Here is a 19,153-nt window from a genome sequence, read left to right as displayed (position 1 = left end):
AACTGTTCTTCAAAAACAGCACCAACCAATATAAAAATGTGTTTTCCGAATTTTTGCTAACCCACCAAACTTATTTACTACATCCATGTCGAATATGCACTCATAATAGACTAAAGAACTTGACAAATTATAGTTAATGGGAAGTTTGGGAATAAAAATAGAAAATCAGAAACACAGTCTACCAAAAAGCAAAAAATAAAACTTTGAGATGAAAAAAAAAAAGGTATTGTTTGATAAAACAAAAAAATTAAAATACCAAAAATTTAGAAATTTTAAGGTGGTAATTAAAAATTAATATTTTTTTAATTTTTAATTTTTAATATTCAGTGACAAGTAATAACTCCATCACTTAAAAATTTATTTAATTTTAAATAATACTTATTAGTTTCAGTGATTATACATACTTAATTGAATAAGCAGGTGTTATTTGGTTTAAAACATGTGTTTAGGGCTTTATAGGCAACCTTTAAAAGGGTTGTCACCGACCAACTTGACTTCTTCCCTAACCAAACCCAATTTTCCGTTCCACGCGGGTAGTCCAGGCCAAAACCCTCCCTTTCACTCTCTACAACTCTTGGGTTTTCTCTCTACAACAAAAAGGAAAGGAAAAGAAAAGAAAAGAAAAGAAAAGAAAAGGGCCTGGTTGGGATCTCCGTTGGCTTCTTCTTCGTCCTTGACCACTGATCGATGTCGCTGAGTTAACACTTTTTTGAGGAGAAATCTGTTGGTGTGGTCGAAGAAATCGAACATTGGCGGTGTAGCATTCACCAGCAGAAAAGAAAACAGCATGATAAAGTCTTTCCAGTTCCAAGTTGAAACTTAAGAAATGTCTGAATTGGTAGCCCGCACTGGTCGTCATCAGCAGCGCTATGAGAAAGGTTGCCGTCTCGTCGCCGGGTAATCATATAGTGCGTGTGTGTGTATATATATATCTTTTTAACTTTTTTTCATTTTTTTTTTTTTTAATTATATACCAATGCAGTCTTGCGCTAAAATTTTGGGTTACTGATAATGTGCATCGGTCGTTTTCTTGGCAATACATAGAATTTTCTTTTAGTTTGGATTTCACCATTTAGTTCTCGTCTGATAGAATTATCTTTAGGTTTTATCTGTTTAATGCTTTGTTCGGTGGTAAAGAAAAAATTTGGATGGAAGGGTGAGAAGGAAATTTTATTTTATTTTTTTCTGTTGGATGACAGAGAAGAGAACAAGCTCACTTAAAATAGAAAAAAAGAGAAAATTTTAAATTATTTTAATATTGTAATTTATAATATTTATAAATATTATAATTCATAGAGAATAGTACTAAATTTAAAATTTTTATACTTTATGATATTCCCTTTGTCTCAAAATAAGTATCCTTAAATACATTTAATTTAAAACTTCTATAATAGCCCATTTGTCTTCCCTCCTCCTCTGCACATGTTTTGATGGATGAAAATTTGTAAAGGAGGAAGGATAATCATCCCTCCTATTATCCTTTATTTATTTGTATCATCTTTACCGAAATAAAGAAGTTTGTTCCTTTCTTCTTATTTTCTCTCTGCACATTTTCTTTCCTTCTTACCGAACGAAGAAAGTTTGTTCATTCCTTTCTATTTTCTCTCTACACCTCTTATTTCCTTTCTGCCGAACAAAGCATAAATGTTATTCGGAAAGAAGGAAGGGCAAAACGTGGAAAGCATGGTCGAGATTTCTCTTCTTGTTATATATTTCTATTTATTAATTTCATTTGTTTTTTGGGTGGGGTGTTAGTATATAAATATTTCTACCCAAATGTGTCCTGGAATATTGGAAGTAGTTTAGAGAATGTAGTGTTTGGAAAGCAAGAGATGCACTTAGGTAATTTCATGAAAGGTAAAAATGATAGAGATATGCCATCTCTCTTGGTATATTGTTGATTTGCAACTTTGCATTATGTATATTTTGCATTATGTATATATGTATTTTTTTTTTATTTTTTATAATGTATATATCTATAGTTACATAAATATGCTTTTACTTTTTTCCTGTGAGAGGTTATTTATTACTATTAATATTTTTATTATTTTTTAATGTGATCTCATTATAAAAAAAAAAATTAAATTTTAAAATCAAATGTGTATTGTTTCAGAATGGCAAAAACAAAAGGAATAACTGAATTTCTTTGTGAATTGGTTTACCTTTATCCATTTTAAAGCACATTATATTGGAAATCAATTTTCGGCCCATGTTTTCTCAGAAATATGAGAAATTAGACAGTGATCTCAATGGGCCAGATATATGCCTGGCAGAAGTGTTCTGGAAATATCATTACGATCAAACAACTCTGTGGTTGTATGGCACTCAAGAACAAATGAATGTCAAACTGCGATGCCATTATGTGGTCAAGTCATCTTGTTTGAGTGTTAGTGTGACAAAGTTGGTCGTAGATACTTAATATTGGATTCGATAATATTTATTAAAACCTTAATGTTGCACTCTTTGGTCCTCATTCCTCACTACTTAATACAATTGTACTGCACAGTTGTGTGTAGCTTGAAAATTTGTGCATTCATATTTGAGTTGTTTTACATGTCACTCTCTAGCCAGGTCATCAAGTTTGCCATTGTATGCACAATAAAGAAAAATTGAAGGGACCATTATTAAGGGTTGTCCCCAGGCATCCACGGGACTTGGCAAATGACTAATTACTTGCTTAACGTCTGGCTCTATTTGAAGAGCCCCTCTGCGTCGTTTTCAGATTTTTTATTTTTTTTAAAAAAAATTCTAAATTTTGTGGATAATTGAATTGTCATTTACAAATTCCAAAAAAAAAAAAAATTGTCATTTACTCTGACCAAGACTTTTTGGGGATGGTTCCTTCCTAGGGCTCAGTGAGTAACTTTATGACATGTAGAGTCTTTTGACTCTTTTTGTTTTTGATGATGATGATGATGAGCTGATTGACAGTAATTTTCAGATACAAATATATCAAGTATCACCTCTAACCTCTCACTTGGATGGTCACTGGCAGGTGTATTCCTTTCAAATATTTCCATTCAGATGCCACAGCTGAGAAGATTGTTGAGGTACTAATGATCAACTCAACTAGTGGACCGGGTCTCCTGTTTCCAAAGGTACAAATTGTGAATGTTGTAATTTTAAAGTTATGTTTAAATGTATGTTGTTATATGTTAGTCGCTGCTTCCATGATCTGAATTTTTAGACACCGGATAATGTTTTATTCAGAAACATAATATGTAGATTACAAATAAAATTGCACTCTAGAAGCTTTTCTCCATGTCATCAGGACGCTATCTTTATACTTAACACCCACACCCCTTTGAGCACCAGAAAATGAAAATTTTCACATTGCTTATGGAAAATCTGAAATTTGTAGAGTTACCCCCTTGGAAAGGACAGAGGATGACCAAGATATACAATACATTCGCTTATGATTGCAGATCTGGGCTTTTAACTATGCTAAGGGGAGGTGTTAGGCATCAATCCAATTAACTTCGATGGAAAAATGACTTGACAAGTTGAAAAAACGTAGGGATGGTAAGGTTCCCGACTAGGAAGAGTTATCAGCAGACTTGGATGCAGATTCTTTAATTTTCTAATCTTTTAGGGTTGCATTTGGCTGCTTTTTAAAAGACAAAGTGAGTATGGGAGTCAGTTGCCAAGAGAGCCAAAGAATGGTAACTGCTTAGGCCTGGCTACTAATTTGGGAGAGGCAACTGGTTTCTTGTCACACACACCCTCCCTCCTCTCCTCTCTTCCCCTTCTTCTCTTTTTTTGGTTTTCTTTTTCTTCTTTTTTATTTATTTATTTATTTTTTTTTTCTTAGTTGGTGCTCACACACGCATGCCTCCACTAAGGCTGAACCCTTGATCTCTCTTTGAGAAGTAGGGCCACTGCCTGTTGGTGGTTCTCTTTTTCTTCTTCTTCTTCGAGTTTCGCTGGCTCAAACTTAGAAAAAATGTGAAGAGATGTTCTCTAGACTATAAAATGGAAAGCATGATTATCATTGGTTAACAGGCTTGTGATCTTAGAACTAATTATCACCATAGCATATTGCAAATCATGTGAAGCTATACCAAAGACTGGTTCCTCCTTTATGGGGTAGTAACTGCAGTAGATAATAGGTATTTTGTTTGGATCCATTTGTGGTGTGGTTCAGTTTCTTTTCAAGTAGCTTATCCAGATTTTTAAAGTACAGCAATAAGGTAGGAGCCTTCAGTAAGTGCACATCTATCTCAGTTAGAGTTACGAATTTTTATGGGCTACACATGTATATACGAGAGTTTGCCAATCCAAAGAGAACTCATTGTGGAGTGCTTTATTTGTCTTGATTATCTGTTTCATTTGTAGAGAGAATCAAGAACATCTTTGAATTTGTTAAGAACAGAAAGCATAAGGTTGATTTTAGAGTTGACAATTAAGTAGCTTCTTCTGACCTTACTTTCCATAATTGAAGATAAGTATCTTTGACTTCCATAGTTGGCAGCCTAGGGCAGTAGCTTAGATGCATATGTTTGAAAGTAGACTAAATTCTAATCGTAATGTGAATGTTAAAAGTTATATGGGTCTCAATGTCGGCATTTTATAGTTCCATTTATAAATTTTGAAATCAAAAAGTGATTTGGCTCGGCTAAAAGGGTCCAAGAAGTTTCTTGCTACATATTTGTATCCATTTGTTCTCTGTTTCTGCACCTGGGTGTATTTATCTGCAATGCACCATTTTCATCAATTTGACTTTTGGTCTATAAATAAATCTTGTTTTAGGATTTCCAGTACTTCTATGCATTTACAGTGCATAGAGAAGTTTCCAATGATTGAGGGATTTCTCTTCTGCATTTGGCATATTAGACCGATGTCTGGAAGCATGTGAATCTCATTCCCTTCATTTTTTTTGTGATCAGTGGGATGGCAACTTTTTGAATAATCGTACATTACCTCTTCATATTCTGACAAAAACTTTACAGTTTCATGTTCAGAAGTTACTAATTTAGGCATTAATCGTATTTCAAACTTCATTGATTGCTATGTTACTTATATGAAGAGAGGAAATATATTATCTCCATGTTCTGTTCTGTGTTTAACATTGTCTATGCCAGTTGAGTTACACATGCAATGATATTGTGTGGTGTCATGTATAACATTATTAATCCCACAGTTTTAGCCAACCTGTTCTTTGTGCCTTTTTTATTCACTCATACTTTGAAAAAAGTTCGTAATCTTCTATTCAAGATTAAGACAAGAAAGGCACATTTGTTTAGATTTAGACAGCAAGTTTAATTTCCTTTTAGTAGAAAAACTCTCCATAAGCTTGCATACACCACTACGCAGAATAAAACACATGCATCTATATATGTATGTTCATAACATTGGAATTTAATTTATTTTTTTTATTTTTTATTTTTGTTTGGATTTCAGTTCAAATCCTATAATGAGATAGGTGCAGCTGTGATTTACTTAACATGCAGTGCAATGTTGATTTATAAGAATATAAATGGTAGACATTGATTTGTGAGACATATTGTTATCATTTTCTTTTTATATATATATATTCTCAAAAAATATTATAGAAACAAAGATACTAAAATGATATCTTTAGTCATGACTTTGATTTTTTGATTTATTACAGGGTGGATGGGAAAATGATGAAAGTGTCCAGGAGGCAGCAGCTCGTGAAGCTTTAGAAGAGGCTGGAGTTAAAGGAGATTTAGTGGTGAGAATTAAAAAAGTCCTTTTCACGCCTGTTTTTAGTGATATTCTGAAAATTTCATATAATTTTATGGTAAATACTATGATTAGTACTTTTGCAAAGGATGTGTTGTGAATTATCAATTTAGTCATGTTTGTTCCTCACTGTAGTTTCAAAAGGCTTTTATCGAGTTTCATTTTTCAAGGCTTGCCATATAGTGAGGTTTAATGGCTTGCAGCTCCAAAAATTATGCGAGTTTTGTGTGTGTGTGTGTGTGTGTGTGTGTGTGTGTGTGTTAGGCATACACCTTATGAGCGAAGGAGTCAACATTGCACTTTTTGGCACTCCACACTCCGTTATGCTTCAACTTATAAGGTGTACACCTCATGTGCCTTGAGGTGTAACTTTTTACTGTGATGTTTTAAGTGACCAACCATTGGTCTTTTGTTCTTTGGTTATATAGAATCAATTTATAACCAATATGTTTTTACACGCTCAAGTACACATGCTGTCATATGCTATGTTACCTTGACTCACCACTTTACCCTAATGTGTCCATGTGAATGCAACATGACACGAACACGAACACAGGTATGGATTCGACTCTTTGTCTGAACAAGAGAAGATGAAGTGGAAGAGGAAGGGAAAGAAAGGAATAAATACTAACCATTTCATGCAATCCGTCTTTGTTGAAGCCAATAACATTGCTGGTGAAGGTTTTCTTCTTGAAGCTCATCTTTGCCAAGTCAAAAAAAAAAAAGGTTGTTGGAACAACTTATTCAAGATTTTTCAGTCTATAATCGAGTTGCTAGGGATATCCCCTTGTGAGAAGTCCTAAATCGTTTTCTATATAACCTTAAAAAGTTAATGGTTTTAATTTTACCCCAATTCTTTTGGTAATTTTACAATTACGTCAATAATAATACTTATTCTAATAATTTCCGTAATTTAAATTTTCTTTCAAATTTGCCCTTTTTCTTAGCTTATCATTTTAATATTTCCAATTATTTCAGGGACTCCTTGACACTTCCGCGTGTCCTAAATTTTGAGGAGTAGAAGAATCTGGTGCATAGACATGCACTCACATCCGACACCCGTACCCGAGTGCGGGTAATATATATCTTATATGACATAATGATATATAATAGTCATGCTACATATAATTATATACACTAATTATATTTTAAATTGTAAAATGCAACAATTTTTCTTAATTGAACCGTTAGTTTGCTATTTCTTTAATTGATGATTGATCATCAAAATCAATTCCTTGTTTAACTTAACTATGCTAATATACTTCTATAATGTCTAAATAAAGTACATATTTTAAAAAATAAAAAATTCAATATTTGCTATTTAGTATTTTTATCCATTGCTATAATTAGTTATTTGTTATTTGATACATGTTTTGAATATAAAATTTATGTAATTGATTGGCTTATGCTATATGCCTTGCGGTTTTGCATTACAAGAAGAAAGAAAATACGAGATTTGATTGGATTTTGCATTGTCTCATTTATGGAATATATAATAGACTTAATCTTAAAAAAAAAAATTGTCCCAGCAGTATATCTTGGAATATATGAGACTTGATCTTCTTTCTGTTGTATCTAGACAATAGAATAGGAGAAGATATTGGGTGCACCAGACATACCACGTCATTGGTATGTTCACCCAATGAAAATGCACCATACTAGCTTGTTGAGTGCATTTTTTATAAGTAGGTGCGACATATTTCATTAGATGCTACCTTTTTATTGGGTGGGAATACCAACAATGTGGTATGCCTGGGGCACCCAATATATCTACTTGTAAAATAGAATCTTAATTGGTCTTATTTATGAAATATTATATATATATATATGCTAACAATTATTCCAACACCAAAAGGTTCAAAACATAGTTAATTTGTCTCTAGTAATTAATCAATGTCTACCACATTCCACATTAATATCAAGAAATAATCATTTAAAACGCGTAAACTTGAAATTTTCATATATATCAGCTACATAGATTTTTTTTTTTTTTATAAGTAAAATTTTATAAAAGCGCTCAAAAGGGGAGCGAAGCCCAAAAGAAATACACAAGGCCACAAAGGACCTTTAAGCCTTCAAAGAGGCCAAAAAATCGACAATTTCCTCTAAAGATCTATGATCTCTCCCTGAAACCCAACAAAAAAAGGTGGAAAGAATAGAAAATTTAAGAGTAGAAATCGACATCTCCTTCCCATCAAAATATCTCCTATTCCTCTCGAGCCAAATACACCACCACACACAAAGAGGCGTAGCCCTCCAAGCATCCTAAATGTGAGCCCCCACATGGCAACCTCTCCAAGCCTCAATCAACCCTCTAGTGGATCCAGGCATAACCCAAAGAATCCCAAACAAGCCAAACATCAATTTCCAACAGTCTCTAACCATGGTGCAATGGAGGAGAAGGTGATCCACAATTTCCTCATTCCGAAGACACATATAGCAATGATTGACAACAAGCTGATTTCTCCTTCTCAAATTATCCTGGGTTAAGATCTTTCCCAGAACAGAGGTCCAAGCAAAGAAACCCACCTTGAGAAGAGCCTTAGAGTGCCAAACAAGCTTCCAAGGGAAGCGAACTCTAGGATCATCCGTAAGGGATCTGAAAAAGGACCTAACCTCAAAGCGCCCTTGAGAGTTGGCAGCCCAAGACCAACTATCAGAATCCCCATCCACAATCCTCTGGCGATACAACAACTCCAAAAAACGAATGGCCTCCTCAATCTCCCAATCCTGAAACAATTGCCTGAATCGAACATTCCAAACCAGTGTACCGCTATCAAGATGATAACAGTTAACCACCATGGCCTGCCTATCCCTAGCAATCTTAAAAAGTTGAGGAAAAGTGAGGGCGAAAAGAGAATACCCACATCAAACATCCTCCCAAAAACTGATCCTCCTACCATCCTTGATTCGAAAACGAACGTGTTTGGAAAACTCATCCCATCCCTTCCGAATGACTTTCCAAACCCCCACACCCCGAGGGCCACGCACCTCCAGAGAACACCACCCTCCTCTAGACTCCCCAAAACGAGAAGCAACGACCCTCCTCTAAAGCCAATGCCTCTCCACTCCAAATCTCCAGAACCATTTTCCAAGGAGAGCCTTATTGTCTTCTAAGACCCAAACCTCCATACCGAATTTGCCTGCACACCTGATCCCAACAAACCAGATGAAACTTAAACTATTCTCCTCTACCCCCCCACAGAAAGTTTCATTACAATCTCTCAATCCTTTCCGCAACTGAAGACAGAGAGATAAAATAAGTAAGAAGGCAAGAAAGGGTGCTCTTAATCAGAGTGACCCGACCTCCCTTGGAGATATACTGCTTCTTCCAACCTGCCAACCTCTTCTCAAACCTATCCACCACAGGGTCCCAAACCCCAACACATCTCGAAGGAGCCCCCAAAGGCATCCCTAAGTAAGAGATGGGAAAAGAGCCAGTACGACAACCAAGAATATCAACAAATGACTCAATCTCAAAGACCTCTCCCACCAGCACCAAAACGCTTTTACCCACATTCACCTTTAGGCCAGAAACAATTTGGAACCAGATCAGGACACACCTCAAATACCTAAGCTGGGACTCGCATCACATAGAACTAAAGTGTCATCGGCAAACATCAATTGGGAGACCTCCAACTGGAGAGCAACATCCCTGCCCACCCGAAAGCCTGTAAAAAACCCTAACTCAATAGCCCTGCTCATTAGTCTGCTAAGGGCCTCTATCACAAACAGGAACAAGAAAGGGGAAAGCGAATCCCCTTGTCTCAAGCCCTTCAAGCTAGAGAAAAAACCGGTAGGAGCACCATTCACAAGAATCGAAAAGCGAGCACTGGAAATACAAAAATGAATCAATCTCCTCCACCGATCACCAAACCCCATCCTCTCCATCAGGTAAAGAAGGAAGCTCCAACTCACATGGTCGTATGCCTTCTCCAGGTCAAGCTTACACAAAACTCCCGGGACCCCACTACGCAAACGGGAGTCCACACACTCACTTGCAATAAGAACTGAATCCAAAATCTGACGGCCTCCCACAAAAGCATTCTGAGAATCAGAAATGACGCCATCCAAGACTTTCCATAACCTTAAAGCAAGGACCTTGGCAATCAACTTGTAGAAACACCCCACCAAACTAATAGGGCGAAAATTCCTAATATCCATCCCCCCCCCCCCCCCCCCCCCTCGCCCTTCTCCTTCGGAATGAGAGCAATGAAAGTGACATTCAAGCTCTTCTTAAAAGAGCCTTGAGCATGGAATGCATGAAAAGAACCCATCACCTCCCCTCTAACCACCTCCCAGCATTCTAAAAGGAATCTCATGGTAAAACCGTCAAGACATGGGGCTTTGTCCCCATTACAACTCTTCAAAGCAATAAGAACTTCCTCTTCAGAGAAAGGCTCCTCAAAACCTGAGCACTCCTCACTAGAAATAGAGGCAAACTGAAGCCCTTCAAGCAAAGGTCTCCACTCATAGAACTCTGAAATGCCCTTGTAGATATTCTCCTCCTTACAAAGAAGCTCCCCTTCCACCTGACTCCTCCCAATATGATTACCCCTTTTATGAGCATTGGCCAATCTGTGAAAAAAATTCGTGTTACTGTCCCCCTCCTTGAGCCACAAAGCTCTAGACTTTTTGTCTCCACGAGATCTCCTCCATGATCACAATTTCAGCAAGCTCCGCCTTACACTCCGCTCTCCTAACCTTCAAAGCATCTGCCAGATCCCCTTGACCCTCCATCCTATCAATATCAGCAATCTCAGCCAGAACCCGATTTTTCTTCCACACAAGATTCCCGAAGACCTCTTTGTTCCAAATCTTAATACTTCCCTTCAAGAGACGCAAATGACCTGCAAACAAATGACTAGGGGTGCCAACCACCCCGAACCCCTCCCACCAAAGTCGGACCCTTTCCAGGAAACCCTCAACCCGAAGCCACATATTTTCAAATCTAAATAGAGAGCATCTACTCCGCAACCCGCCACAATCCAGCATCAACGGAACATGGTCAGAGATAGGACAAGCCAAAGTAGCCTGCACAACATCAGAAAACATCTCCTCCCATTCCCCGGACACAAGGAACCTATCAAGCCGAGAGAGAGTAGGGGGAGAATGTCCACTAGACCAAGTAAAGGCCCTCCCACCAAAGGCAGGTCAATCAACCTAAACTCATCAATGAATTCCGAGAAGAACTGCATATCAGGAGTCCACCTACCCCCCGTCGACCTCTCAAAAGGAGATCAAACAACATTAAAATCCCCTCCAACACACCAAGGAAGCATCCATTGTCTTCGAACCTCCCCCAATTCCTCCCAAAGCAGATGATGCACACTATCCTCTGTAGGCCCGTAAACACCAAAAAAGACCCAAGGAACACCATCCTCCACCAAAGAAAAAACACATAAAACAGAAAATCTCCCAACGTGAGAATCCACTTTAGACACCCATCTGTTATCCCACATGATCAAGATGCCACCCAAAGAGCCAACAACATCCAAAACAATCCACTCCACAAATCTCCCACCCCAAAGACAACGCACCAACCTAACTGACATCGAAGCAAGCTTAGTTTCTTGCAAACACACCTCATGACCTCCCCCTTTACGAATGACCGACTTCACCACTTTCTCCTGACCGAGTCATCGAAACCCCGGACATTCTATGAAAGAATATGTAGCTTCATAGGGAAACAACAGAATTAGCAAACCCTCCCCTCCTTCCACCATCTCTCTCCCTGGATCCCCTATTCCTCCTTTCATATGTGATAAAACCAGTGGGACTCTGCAACACCATTTCTCCCACCCCATCCTGCCTTCTTCCCCTACCTCCCACCTTTTCCCTGAGTTGAGAATTGAGAACTTCCTGGAATAACCGCATCGCCTCATCCTCCCTACCTCAAAAGACACTCCCAACAAAGAGGCCACATCCATCCCTTTCTCCCTCACCCACTCCTCCTCCAAATCATTCACTTCTTCAGTATCAGAAGGACCTCTCATCCAATCCCCCTCCGGACGAACAACAGTCAAAGGAACAGCCAAGTTCACAGCTTGCTCAATATTTTCCCATTGAACTAAACCCAAATCCCCATCTGGTGCAAAACAAGCATCTCCCTCCTAATCATCAAGGACAGAAGAGGAAAGGGAACAATCAGTCATCAGTGATTCAGGTTACTCCTCACACTGGACAGATTTCGAAGCCAAAAGATCCCGAATCTCCTTCAACAGAACAGTGGCAGAAGCATCATCAATCTTCACCCTTACATCCTATCCCACACAGACCGTAACACCCTCACCAAAATTCTCAGAAAGTCAAGCGAGACCAAGCCTATTCACAGACCTGCCGCCATGCCCTTCATCTGACTTAAACACCGAGTCACCTTCACCAACCGGAGCCAAAGAATTGGAAACAGTTCCACACCCCCCCCCCCCCCCCCCCCCCCCCTCTTCTCCAACCCCAACGATCTACTCGACCCCCCAAAGAATCGGGTTCTGATCTGAGTAAGTCCACAGTTGTTTCTGGGTCTTCTACACAGATAAAGGTCAAGAAACAAATAATTAGCCATTTACCCTAGTGTTGCATTATGGAGGTAAAAAGTAAATACTAGAAAAACATAAATAAAAATAAATAAATGACAACTCAATGATATCTAAAATGCACAGTGCTAACAATGAATCAAACAAAGAATCGGTAATATTCCAAATGTTTGATTCCCGAGAGAAATGCCAATGATCAATTAAAAATGGGCAAATTTCACGGAACCCTCAATACTATCAGTTTTTTATCAAATACCCCCAACCTACTTTAGAAAACCCCCAACACTATGAAATTTGATCACATTGCACCAACTCTGTGATTAAAGGACAAAACTAACCTTCTGATATACCAAATCAATTTAAAAAGCCAAAATTAGTATTTTGCCAATTACAAAAATAGCCTAGGTGACATTTAAGTCACCAAAGCACAAAACGACCACGTTTTGTGTGTATATATATATTGGCACTAAACACAGTCATTTTGATCAAACTCATATCACGCAATTCTTTATTTGGTTGGTATATATTATATGTATATGTATATGTATAATAATGAAGAATCTGAAGGAGCGAGATAGGAAGGGGTTGACAAACACTTGCGATCAGACGGATTGGAAGGGACTAGGTTTTGATCCATCGAATTCAATCCAGGCATGTATGTTGCGCCCATTTTGCATATATACAGGGATGAGATCACTACTATTGGTGGAGTTATAGTACCCAGCTCTAACTGTGACCTCCGATTCGATGTTGTTCAAGTTGATTCTGATGTGATTGTCATCTGGGTCGTTGAATTCCGGGTTTCGGCCGGTGTCGAATTCGACAACGAGGAGGGTGGCGACGGTGGGGACGATGGCGTTGGAGAAGAGGCCAAAGTACTGGCCGGAGATGGCGCCAGGGGGTGAGGTGGAGCTAGAGAGGATGAAGGCAAGGCCGAAGTCGGGACTGGAACTGATCTCCGACAAGATGGAAAAGACGAAGGAGGTGGAGAAGGAAGAGATGGTGGTGGAATTGGAAGTGGATTTCTTTAGGATTCGAGATCAGTGAAAGACTAGGCCAATTGAGAACTGGTTGGAGTCGTTGGTAAGTCTGATGGTGGAGGACTTGAGCCAAGCGTCGTCGGTAAGGTTGAGGTCGGCGGTGGCATTGAAGGAATTGAAGAGGAAATCGAGGGCAAAAGACGAAGGGGGGGGGGGGGGGGGGGGGGGGGGGGGAGAAGGAGGAGCAGAAGGCGAAACATTTGGATAGAATTTGATGACAGAGAGTTCATCTCGCACCTTAGATTTGAGATATGGAATGTGGGAGTTGTGTGAGAGTCGTACACATTTTGAGTTTCTAATAATGTTTTTGATTTGGTAAAATTTCATATTCTTACCATTCTCTTGTATAAAGAATTGGAAAGAAAAGTCATCTTGAAACACGTACATGATGTCTTTTATACATATACATATAATATATACACACAAAACGCTGTCGTTTTGTGCTTTGGTGACTTAAATGTCACCAAGGCTATTGTTGTAATTGGCAAAATACTAATTTTGGCTTTTTTAATTAATTTGATATGAGAAGGTTAGTTTCGTCATTTAATCACAGAGTTGGTGCAATGTGATCAAATTCGTAGTGTTGGGGGTTTTCTAAAGTAGGTTAGGGGTATTTGATCAAAAACTGATAGTATTGGGGGTTTCGTGAAATTTGCCCATTAAAAATTTATTAATTTGTTACACAAATTGTGAATAAACCGACAAACTTTGGAAGCTGATTCAGTTTGAGTTGCTGTGATTTTGAATAAGGCAGCTAACAAGACCAAATTGATGAGTATGAATCAGGCTTAGTTGAGTGGAGCTTTTAACTCCAACAGGGTGGGCGTTGCGAGTTCGGGTGGGAGAGAATGTTATAAGGGGGACTTGTCCCACATCGGAACCAGATGGGAAGTGAAATCGGTATATATGGGTTGGGTGTTAGCGACCTAATAGCTTAGGCTTTTGGGTCGCGCAATTTTGTATAGCATAGATGATGATTTACGTTTGACATAGAAAAATGATAAGTAATTTTTTTTCTTTTTCCTCTCTTCATTTTTGTGTTTCTCATTTATACTGCCGAATTTCCTTTGATGTCATTGTAACAAAAAATGATAAATGTGTTTCCAGTTGCAATATAACTTGTAAGGTAGCAATCCCATCTTGTTGCTATTTAGCTGAATTGTATCAGTTATCCAACTTTGTCCTGTGTTTCAGCATGACCTGGGATATTACCAATTCAAAAGCAAAACACTACAAGACAAGTTTTGCCCTGAAGGTTTGTGCAAGGCTTTCATGTTTGCTTTGCTTGTGAAGGAGGAGCTCCAGTGTTGGCCAGAACAGAGCACCCGCCATAGAAGTTGGTTGAGAATCCCTGAAGCTATCAATTGTTGCCGTTACCAATGGATGAGAGAAGCTCTTGAGGAAGGTTTTTCCAAGTGGCAAGCTAATGACATGAAGAATAAGGAACTCCAAGCTTCTTCGCCCGCTTCCTTTCCTGACCAGCATTGATTAGTTCCTAGATGCTTACTTAGAGGTTCCTTTCATAAGCTGATTTGGCTGGCATCTTTTCACATTTATGATTTTGATTTTCTGGGTGTAGGATGTAAGGCCTCTTTAGATACTCAACCATGCAGTTTTGTTGTTGTTGTTATTGTTTCTTCCACGATTTTACTGTTTTAGTTCATGGGAACAGGAAATTTTGGAAACACGGGGTGAAAAACCCATCATTTGTTTACAATGTGGGAATGGCTCTTGGGTTGTTTTTTGCAAAGGAAATCAATATGTTTTGACTATATATATGTACAGCATATTCTTAAATGTTTGTGCAAGTATAGTCAGATTCTATTAGCCAAGAATGTTTGTTGGTGCTTTCTATATTAAACGTACGTTTTGAAGGGACTGAGTTGAAATATATTCATGAAATTAAAATAGTTAGATGGGACATCATGATGAACTGAAGCTGATGGTAGTTTACATGCAACAAAAAATCATGGAAACAAATTGGCCTAAGCAAATGTGATTCCACAGAGAAAATTAGTATGAATAGTACAAAACATGGCCGCGCAAGTACACGTTAGATGAGCCGTTGCTAGTTGGCGGTAGCTTGGATTTGCTTGGTTTGTAACTCTAAAAATAGTAGCTCTCGAAAACTCATAAAATAGAGAACAGTTTTCATGAAACAATAAAAGAATATTCTCTGAAAATCGACTTTTTTATAACTAAGTTTTTTGAAACTGAAAGAAATAAAGTTTTTTTTTTTTTTTTTTTTCTGTAGAATATTTTGTTTTTTTGATAACATAAAATTGTTACCAGAATCACAAACCAACCAATCAAGCACTTAACTTTTGCCTAATTTGCATTAACCCTCCTGCACAATGGACAATACATTTTTTTGAAATGACAGGATGTTGAGATGCTCTTCCATCAGATCTTCTGTGATGATTAAAACAAGCCAAAACAGGTCCAGTAATGAATTGTACCAACTCTGTACTTAACTTAAAAAGAAGCTGAAGCTGAGTACCAAATAGCTTGTCATTTGGACGATGGGTAACTGGCAACAAGTTTATTATTATTCGGGTTGTGTTTGGCTGTATCGCATGTCCATTTTTAAAGGAACCCAAACAATTTAAATGAACTACTGTAGAAAATATAAACAAAAGAAATCGCTTTTTTGCGGGTACATGTATAGTGTGTTTATATGTTCAATTTCATCACTCATTTCAATGGACCGTCTTTTATCACCTAAATTACTACTATCTTTTAATTTTATAAAAGATTTGGTGTATTTAATTAGTTCACTGTAATTTCAAAACCATATGTCAGAAATTTTTAGGGATTACAAATCAATCATTTTTAACTTTAAGAAGCATGAATATTTTCATATTTTTCCTTTTTAGGATGACCTTATTTTTTTTATTTTTTATTTTTAAAATAAATTTTTATACTACTTTATACATTTTCTCCACTAATTTTTTTTTTTTTTTTTCTCTCTCTCTCTTAGTTGACACTTGCACACATGTCTCTTGAAAGTTTGAACCCTTAACCTTTTTTAGAAAAGTAAGAACATGAAATCGCTAGACCACTGATTCGTTGTAATTTTCCTTTGACTTACAAGATCGTCAGCTCTGAGATGATTTTTTAAACTGAACTTGTCAATGTGCTGAACTACAGATATATATATATATATATATATATATAGCTAAAATTGATACCTTATAATTAAGGCACTGGCAGGCAGGTGTGACTACACCAATGAATTGCCTATCTACTACTACTGCTAACAAGTGCATGTAATAATTTGGGCTATGGTGAACGGGGTCGGGATGCATGCATGTTGATCTCTGCGACAATGTCACGAATGGTACACAACTGGTGTAGACACATACAAACATACAAGCACTCTCTCTCTCTCTCTCTCTCTCACACACACACACACACATAAAATGTTTTATTTTCTCAACTAGAAATGCTTTATCGTGTGAAAAAAATAAATCAACTAGTCTAGTCACCACAACAGGGAAATAATATATAATTAACCAATAACATTTGTGAGATATCATGTAATAATCATATTACTGTACTCGGACTAATTTTTGTCTTAACTATAGTTTTCAATTTATACTGATCTCTCTCTCCTCTCTCATTATCTCTCTACATACATACTTTATTTTTTCAATTTGCATGGTTTAACAATTCTTTTTCCATATATATATTTTTTTTCTTTTTTGAATGGTATTTTCCAATAATTTTGTATGGTATAGCAAGTTAATGTTTGATGCAATGAGAATAGTTGGAAAGTTTTTAATGAGTTCAAGTAGATATTTAATTTAAATAATAATTAATAACAAACGTTACATCAGCGCCTTCATTTGATTAATATAGATCGAGTGAGTCGGATTTATTTTTGCAAGTTGACAGCTTTATTATCTTGCAAAAAATAAAGTTTTAAAATGAGAGTGATAATGTAATTATCATTTGGAACTGAAGAGAATTCTTTTAAACAGTTTTGTATTTTAATAGTTATTCTATTATTTTTGCAATTAATTTCAAATTAATATATCTATATTCTTGCATGCCACCACAAGAAGTCACTATATCAAATTATTTCATTATGTAAATTTTAGCTAGAACAGAACATATAAACAGGCCAAGTTGATGGATGTTAATTTAGTATAATTAACTTGTGATCGTGGCTACATATAAATTAAATGATTTAAAAGAACAAATGAAAAGTTATAGTTTTAATGGATGGTCAAAATCACCCTTGATTGGGATATGTACGTACGTGGAAATTAATACCCACCACTAGCTACTTCTCCTTTTGTTTGCTAATTAATCTTGTTTTCCAAATATTGCACTCCATGTGATTACCTCAACTTAGGGGCTGTTTGGCTTCAGGGTTTTGTTAAGCTAAAACAATGTATTTCTCTTATAGCTAGGATCCTTCTATTCATTTTACAGATATGTGTGTGTGTTGTGTGTGTATGTGTGTGTGTCTGTTGGGTCCTTGGACTACCTTTTTTGCACTACTAGCCTCCTTTGTGGTGTAGGACCTTCAGAAATTTTGCCATATATATTAATGACAGGTAGTACGTCATTACATTAACAGATTATACTGTATATCTCTTTCAACTCCATTAAGAGTTTAAAGTGAACTGTTTCCAAACTTACCCTAGATCTTGAATTGCCAGAAGATACACGATTATATAACTATTAACCCTAGATCAGATTCATTTAGTTGTTAAAACATAAGAATTATGAATATGTATACACAATTACAAGCGAAAAGTAAAATTATTATTAAACACACACACATAGATATATATATATATATATATATATATATATATATATATATATAATCATATAATCATATAATCATAATAATTAAAGCATAATATATATACAATTAATTAGGCCTAGGCAAGCTTACCCAATTTACATTGCATCAAGGCCTCTGATCACATCAAGTTGAGCAGATTCATAGAGCAAGCTGGATGGCAATAAGGTACCAGTGAAATTCTCGAGCATCTGAGGCGTAAAAAAATCATCATACGGCCCAAATGGAATATTATCGGACCTCTTAAGCACTTCATTACCGGTCGGGTCCACTGTAAGGACATGATCATCTAGTGCATCATCGCTAACCTTCAATGTTGCATCATGATGATCAGGGACCGTTTGACGGTCATGATCAACACCGTCGATCTCCGAATACTTAGTGGGGTCGGGCATATCGGCATCTTGGCCAGTCAGTTCTTGCACCAAGGCTCTGAATTCTGAAGCGCTAGTCTTGATCTTCATGGGGTTAGAGATGTACACAACTTTCACTGGTTTTTTCTTGGCTTTGGCCTGTTTGGTTGCCTTTTTTTGTTGTACACTCGCTAGTTTATCCATCTCTTCTACTACTACTAAAGAGATCGATCGATAGATAAAGATCAGGAGCAATATATATACACACACACACACACACACACACACACACCTTAAGCTCAAAGAGTTCAATTTTTGCTATAAAAAAATAAAAAACACAGTGGGTGTGGGAAAATTGTTATAGATATTGTTGGGATATGGTTTTGAGGTTAACAAGGAGCTAGTTCCGAGAAAGGAAATTGGAGAAAAATAAGAAAGAAAAAAAAGTGGATGTCCTCGAGACTTGTGGAAACTGGCAAAATATGAGAGGTATAATTTATGCGATCCTCATTCCCAACCAAAGCGCGTCACAAACATTTACTTATATACCTTTATTTCTCATAAGGTATATCATATACCTTTATTACCAAAAATAGTATATTTTTATTTTCGAGTATGAGGAATTAATTAAAGAGAAAATTACACTTACGATATATTTGAGAGTCTAAAATAACAAATCAATCTATTATTAAAATTAATTTT

The 19,153-nt window shown here is 36.9% G+C and overlaps 2 protein-coding genes across 2 annotated transcripts; one reads left to right on the top strand and one right to left on the bottom strand.

The window, feature by feature from the left end:
• The first annotated feature begins 481 nt into the window (after positions 1–481).
• On the top strand, positions 482–15,055 carry LOC132290543 (nudix hydrolase 16, mitochondrial-like). The gene is made up of 4 exons (XM_059790121.1): positions 482–897; positions 2,996–3,098; positions 5,612–5,695; positions 14,474–15,055. Exons 1-4 carry the CDS (start codon positions 827–829, stop codon positions 14,765–14,767), a joined length of 552 nt encoding a protein of 183 aa, XP_059646104.1. The 5' UTR covers positions 482–826; the 3' UTR covers positions 14,768–15,055.
• Positions 15,056–18,109: 3,054 nt separating this feature from the next.
• Positions 18,110–18,931, bottom strand: LOC132290559 (sigma factor binding protein 1, chloroplastic-like). Its single transcript, XM_059790123.1, has one exon. The coding sequence runs from the start codon at positions 18,653–18,655 to the stop codon at positions 18,197–18,199; it is 459 nt and encodes a 152-aa protein (XP_059646106.1). The 5' UTR covers positions 18,656–18,931; the 3' UTR covers positions 18,110–18,196.
• Between the last annotated feature and the right edge of the window lie 222 nt (positions 18,932–19,153).

The sequence above is a fragment of the Cornus florida genome, unplaced genomic scaffold (assembly GCF_030987335.1).
Source record: "Cornus florida cultivar Cherokee Brave unplaced genomic scaffold, ASM3098733v1 CherokeeBrave_3.0.0_Hap2_Chr02, whole genome shotgun sequence".
In the NCBI taxonomy this organism is placed as follows: domain Eukaryota; kingdom Viridiplantae; phylum Streptophyta; class Magnoliopsida; order Cornales; family Cornaceae; genus Cornus; species Cornus florida.
Note: the sequence above shows the minus strand (reverse complement) of the source record. Positions and strands in the feature narration are given on the sequence as shown.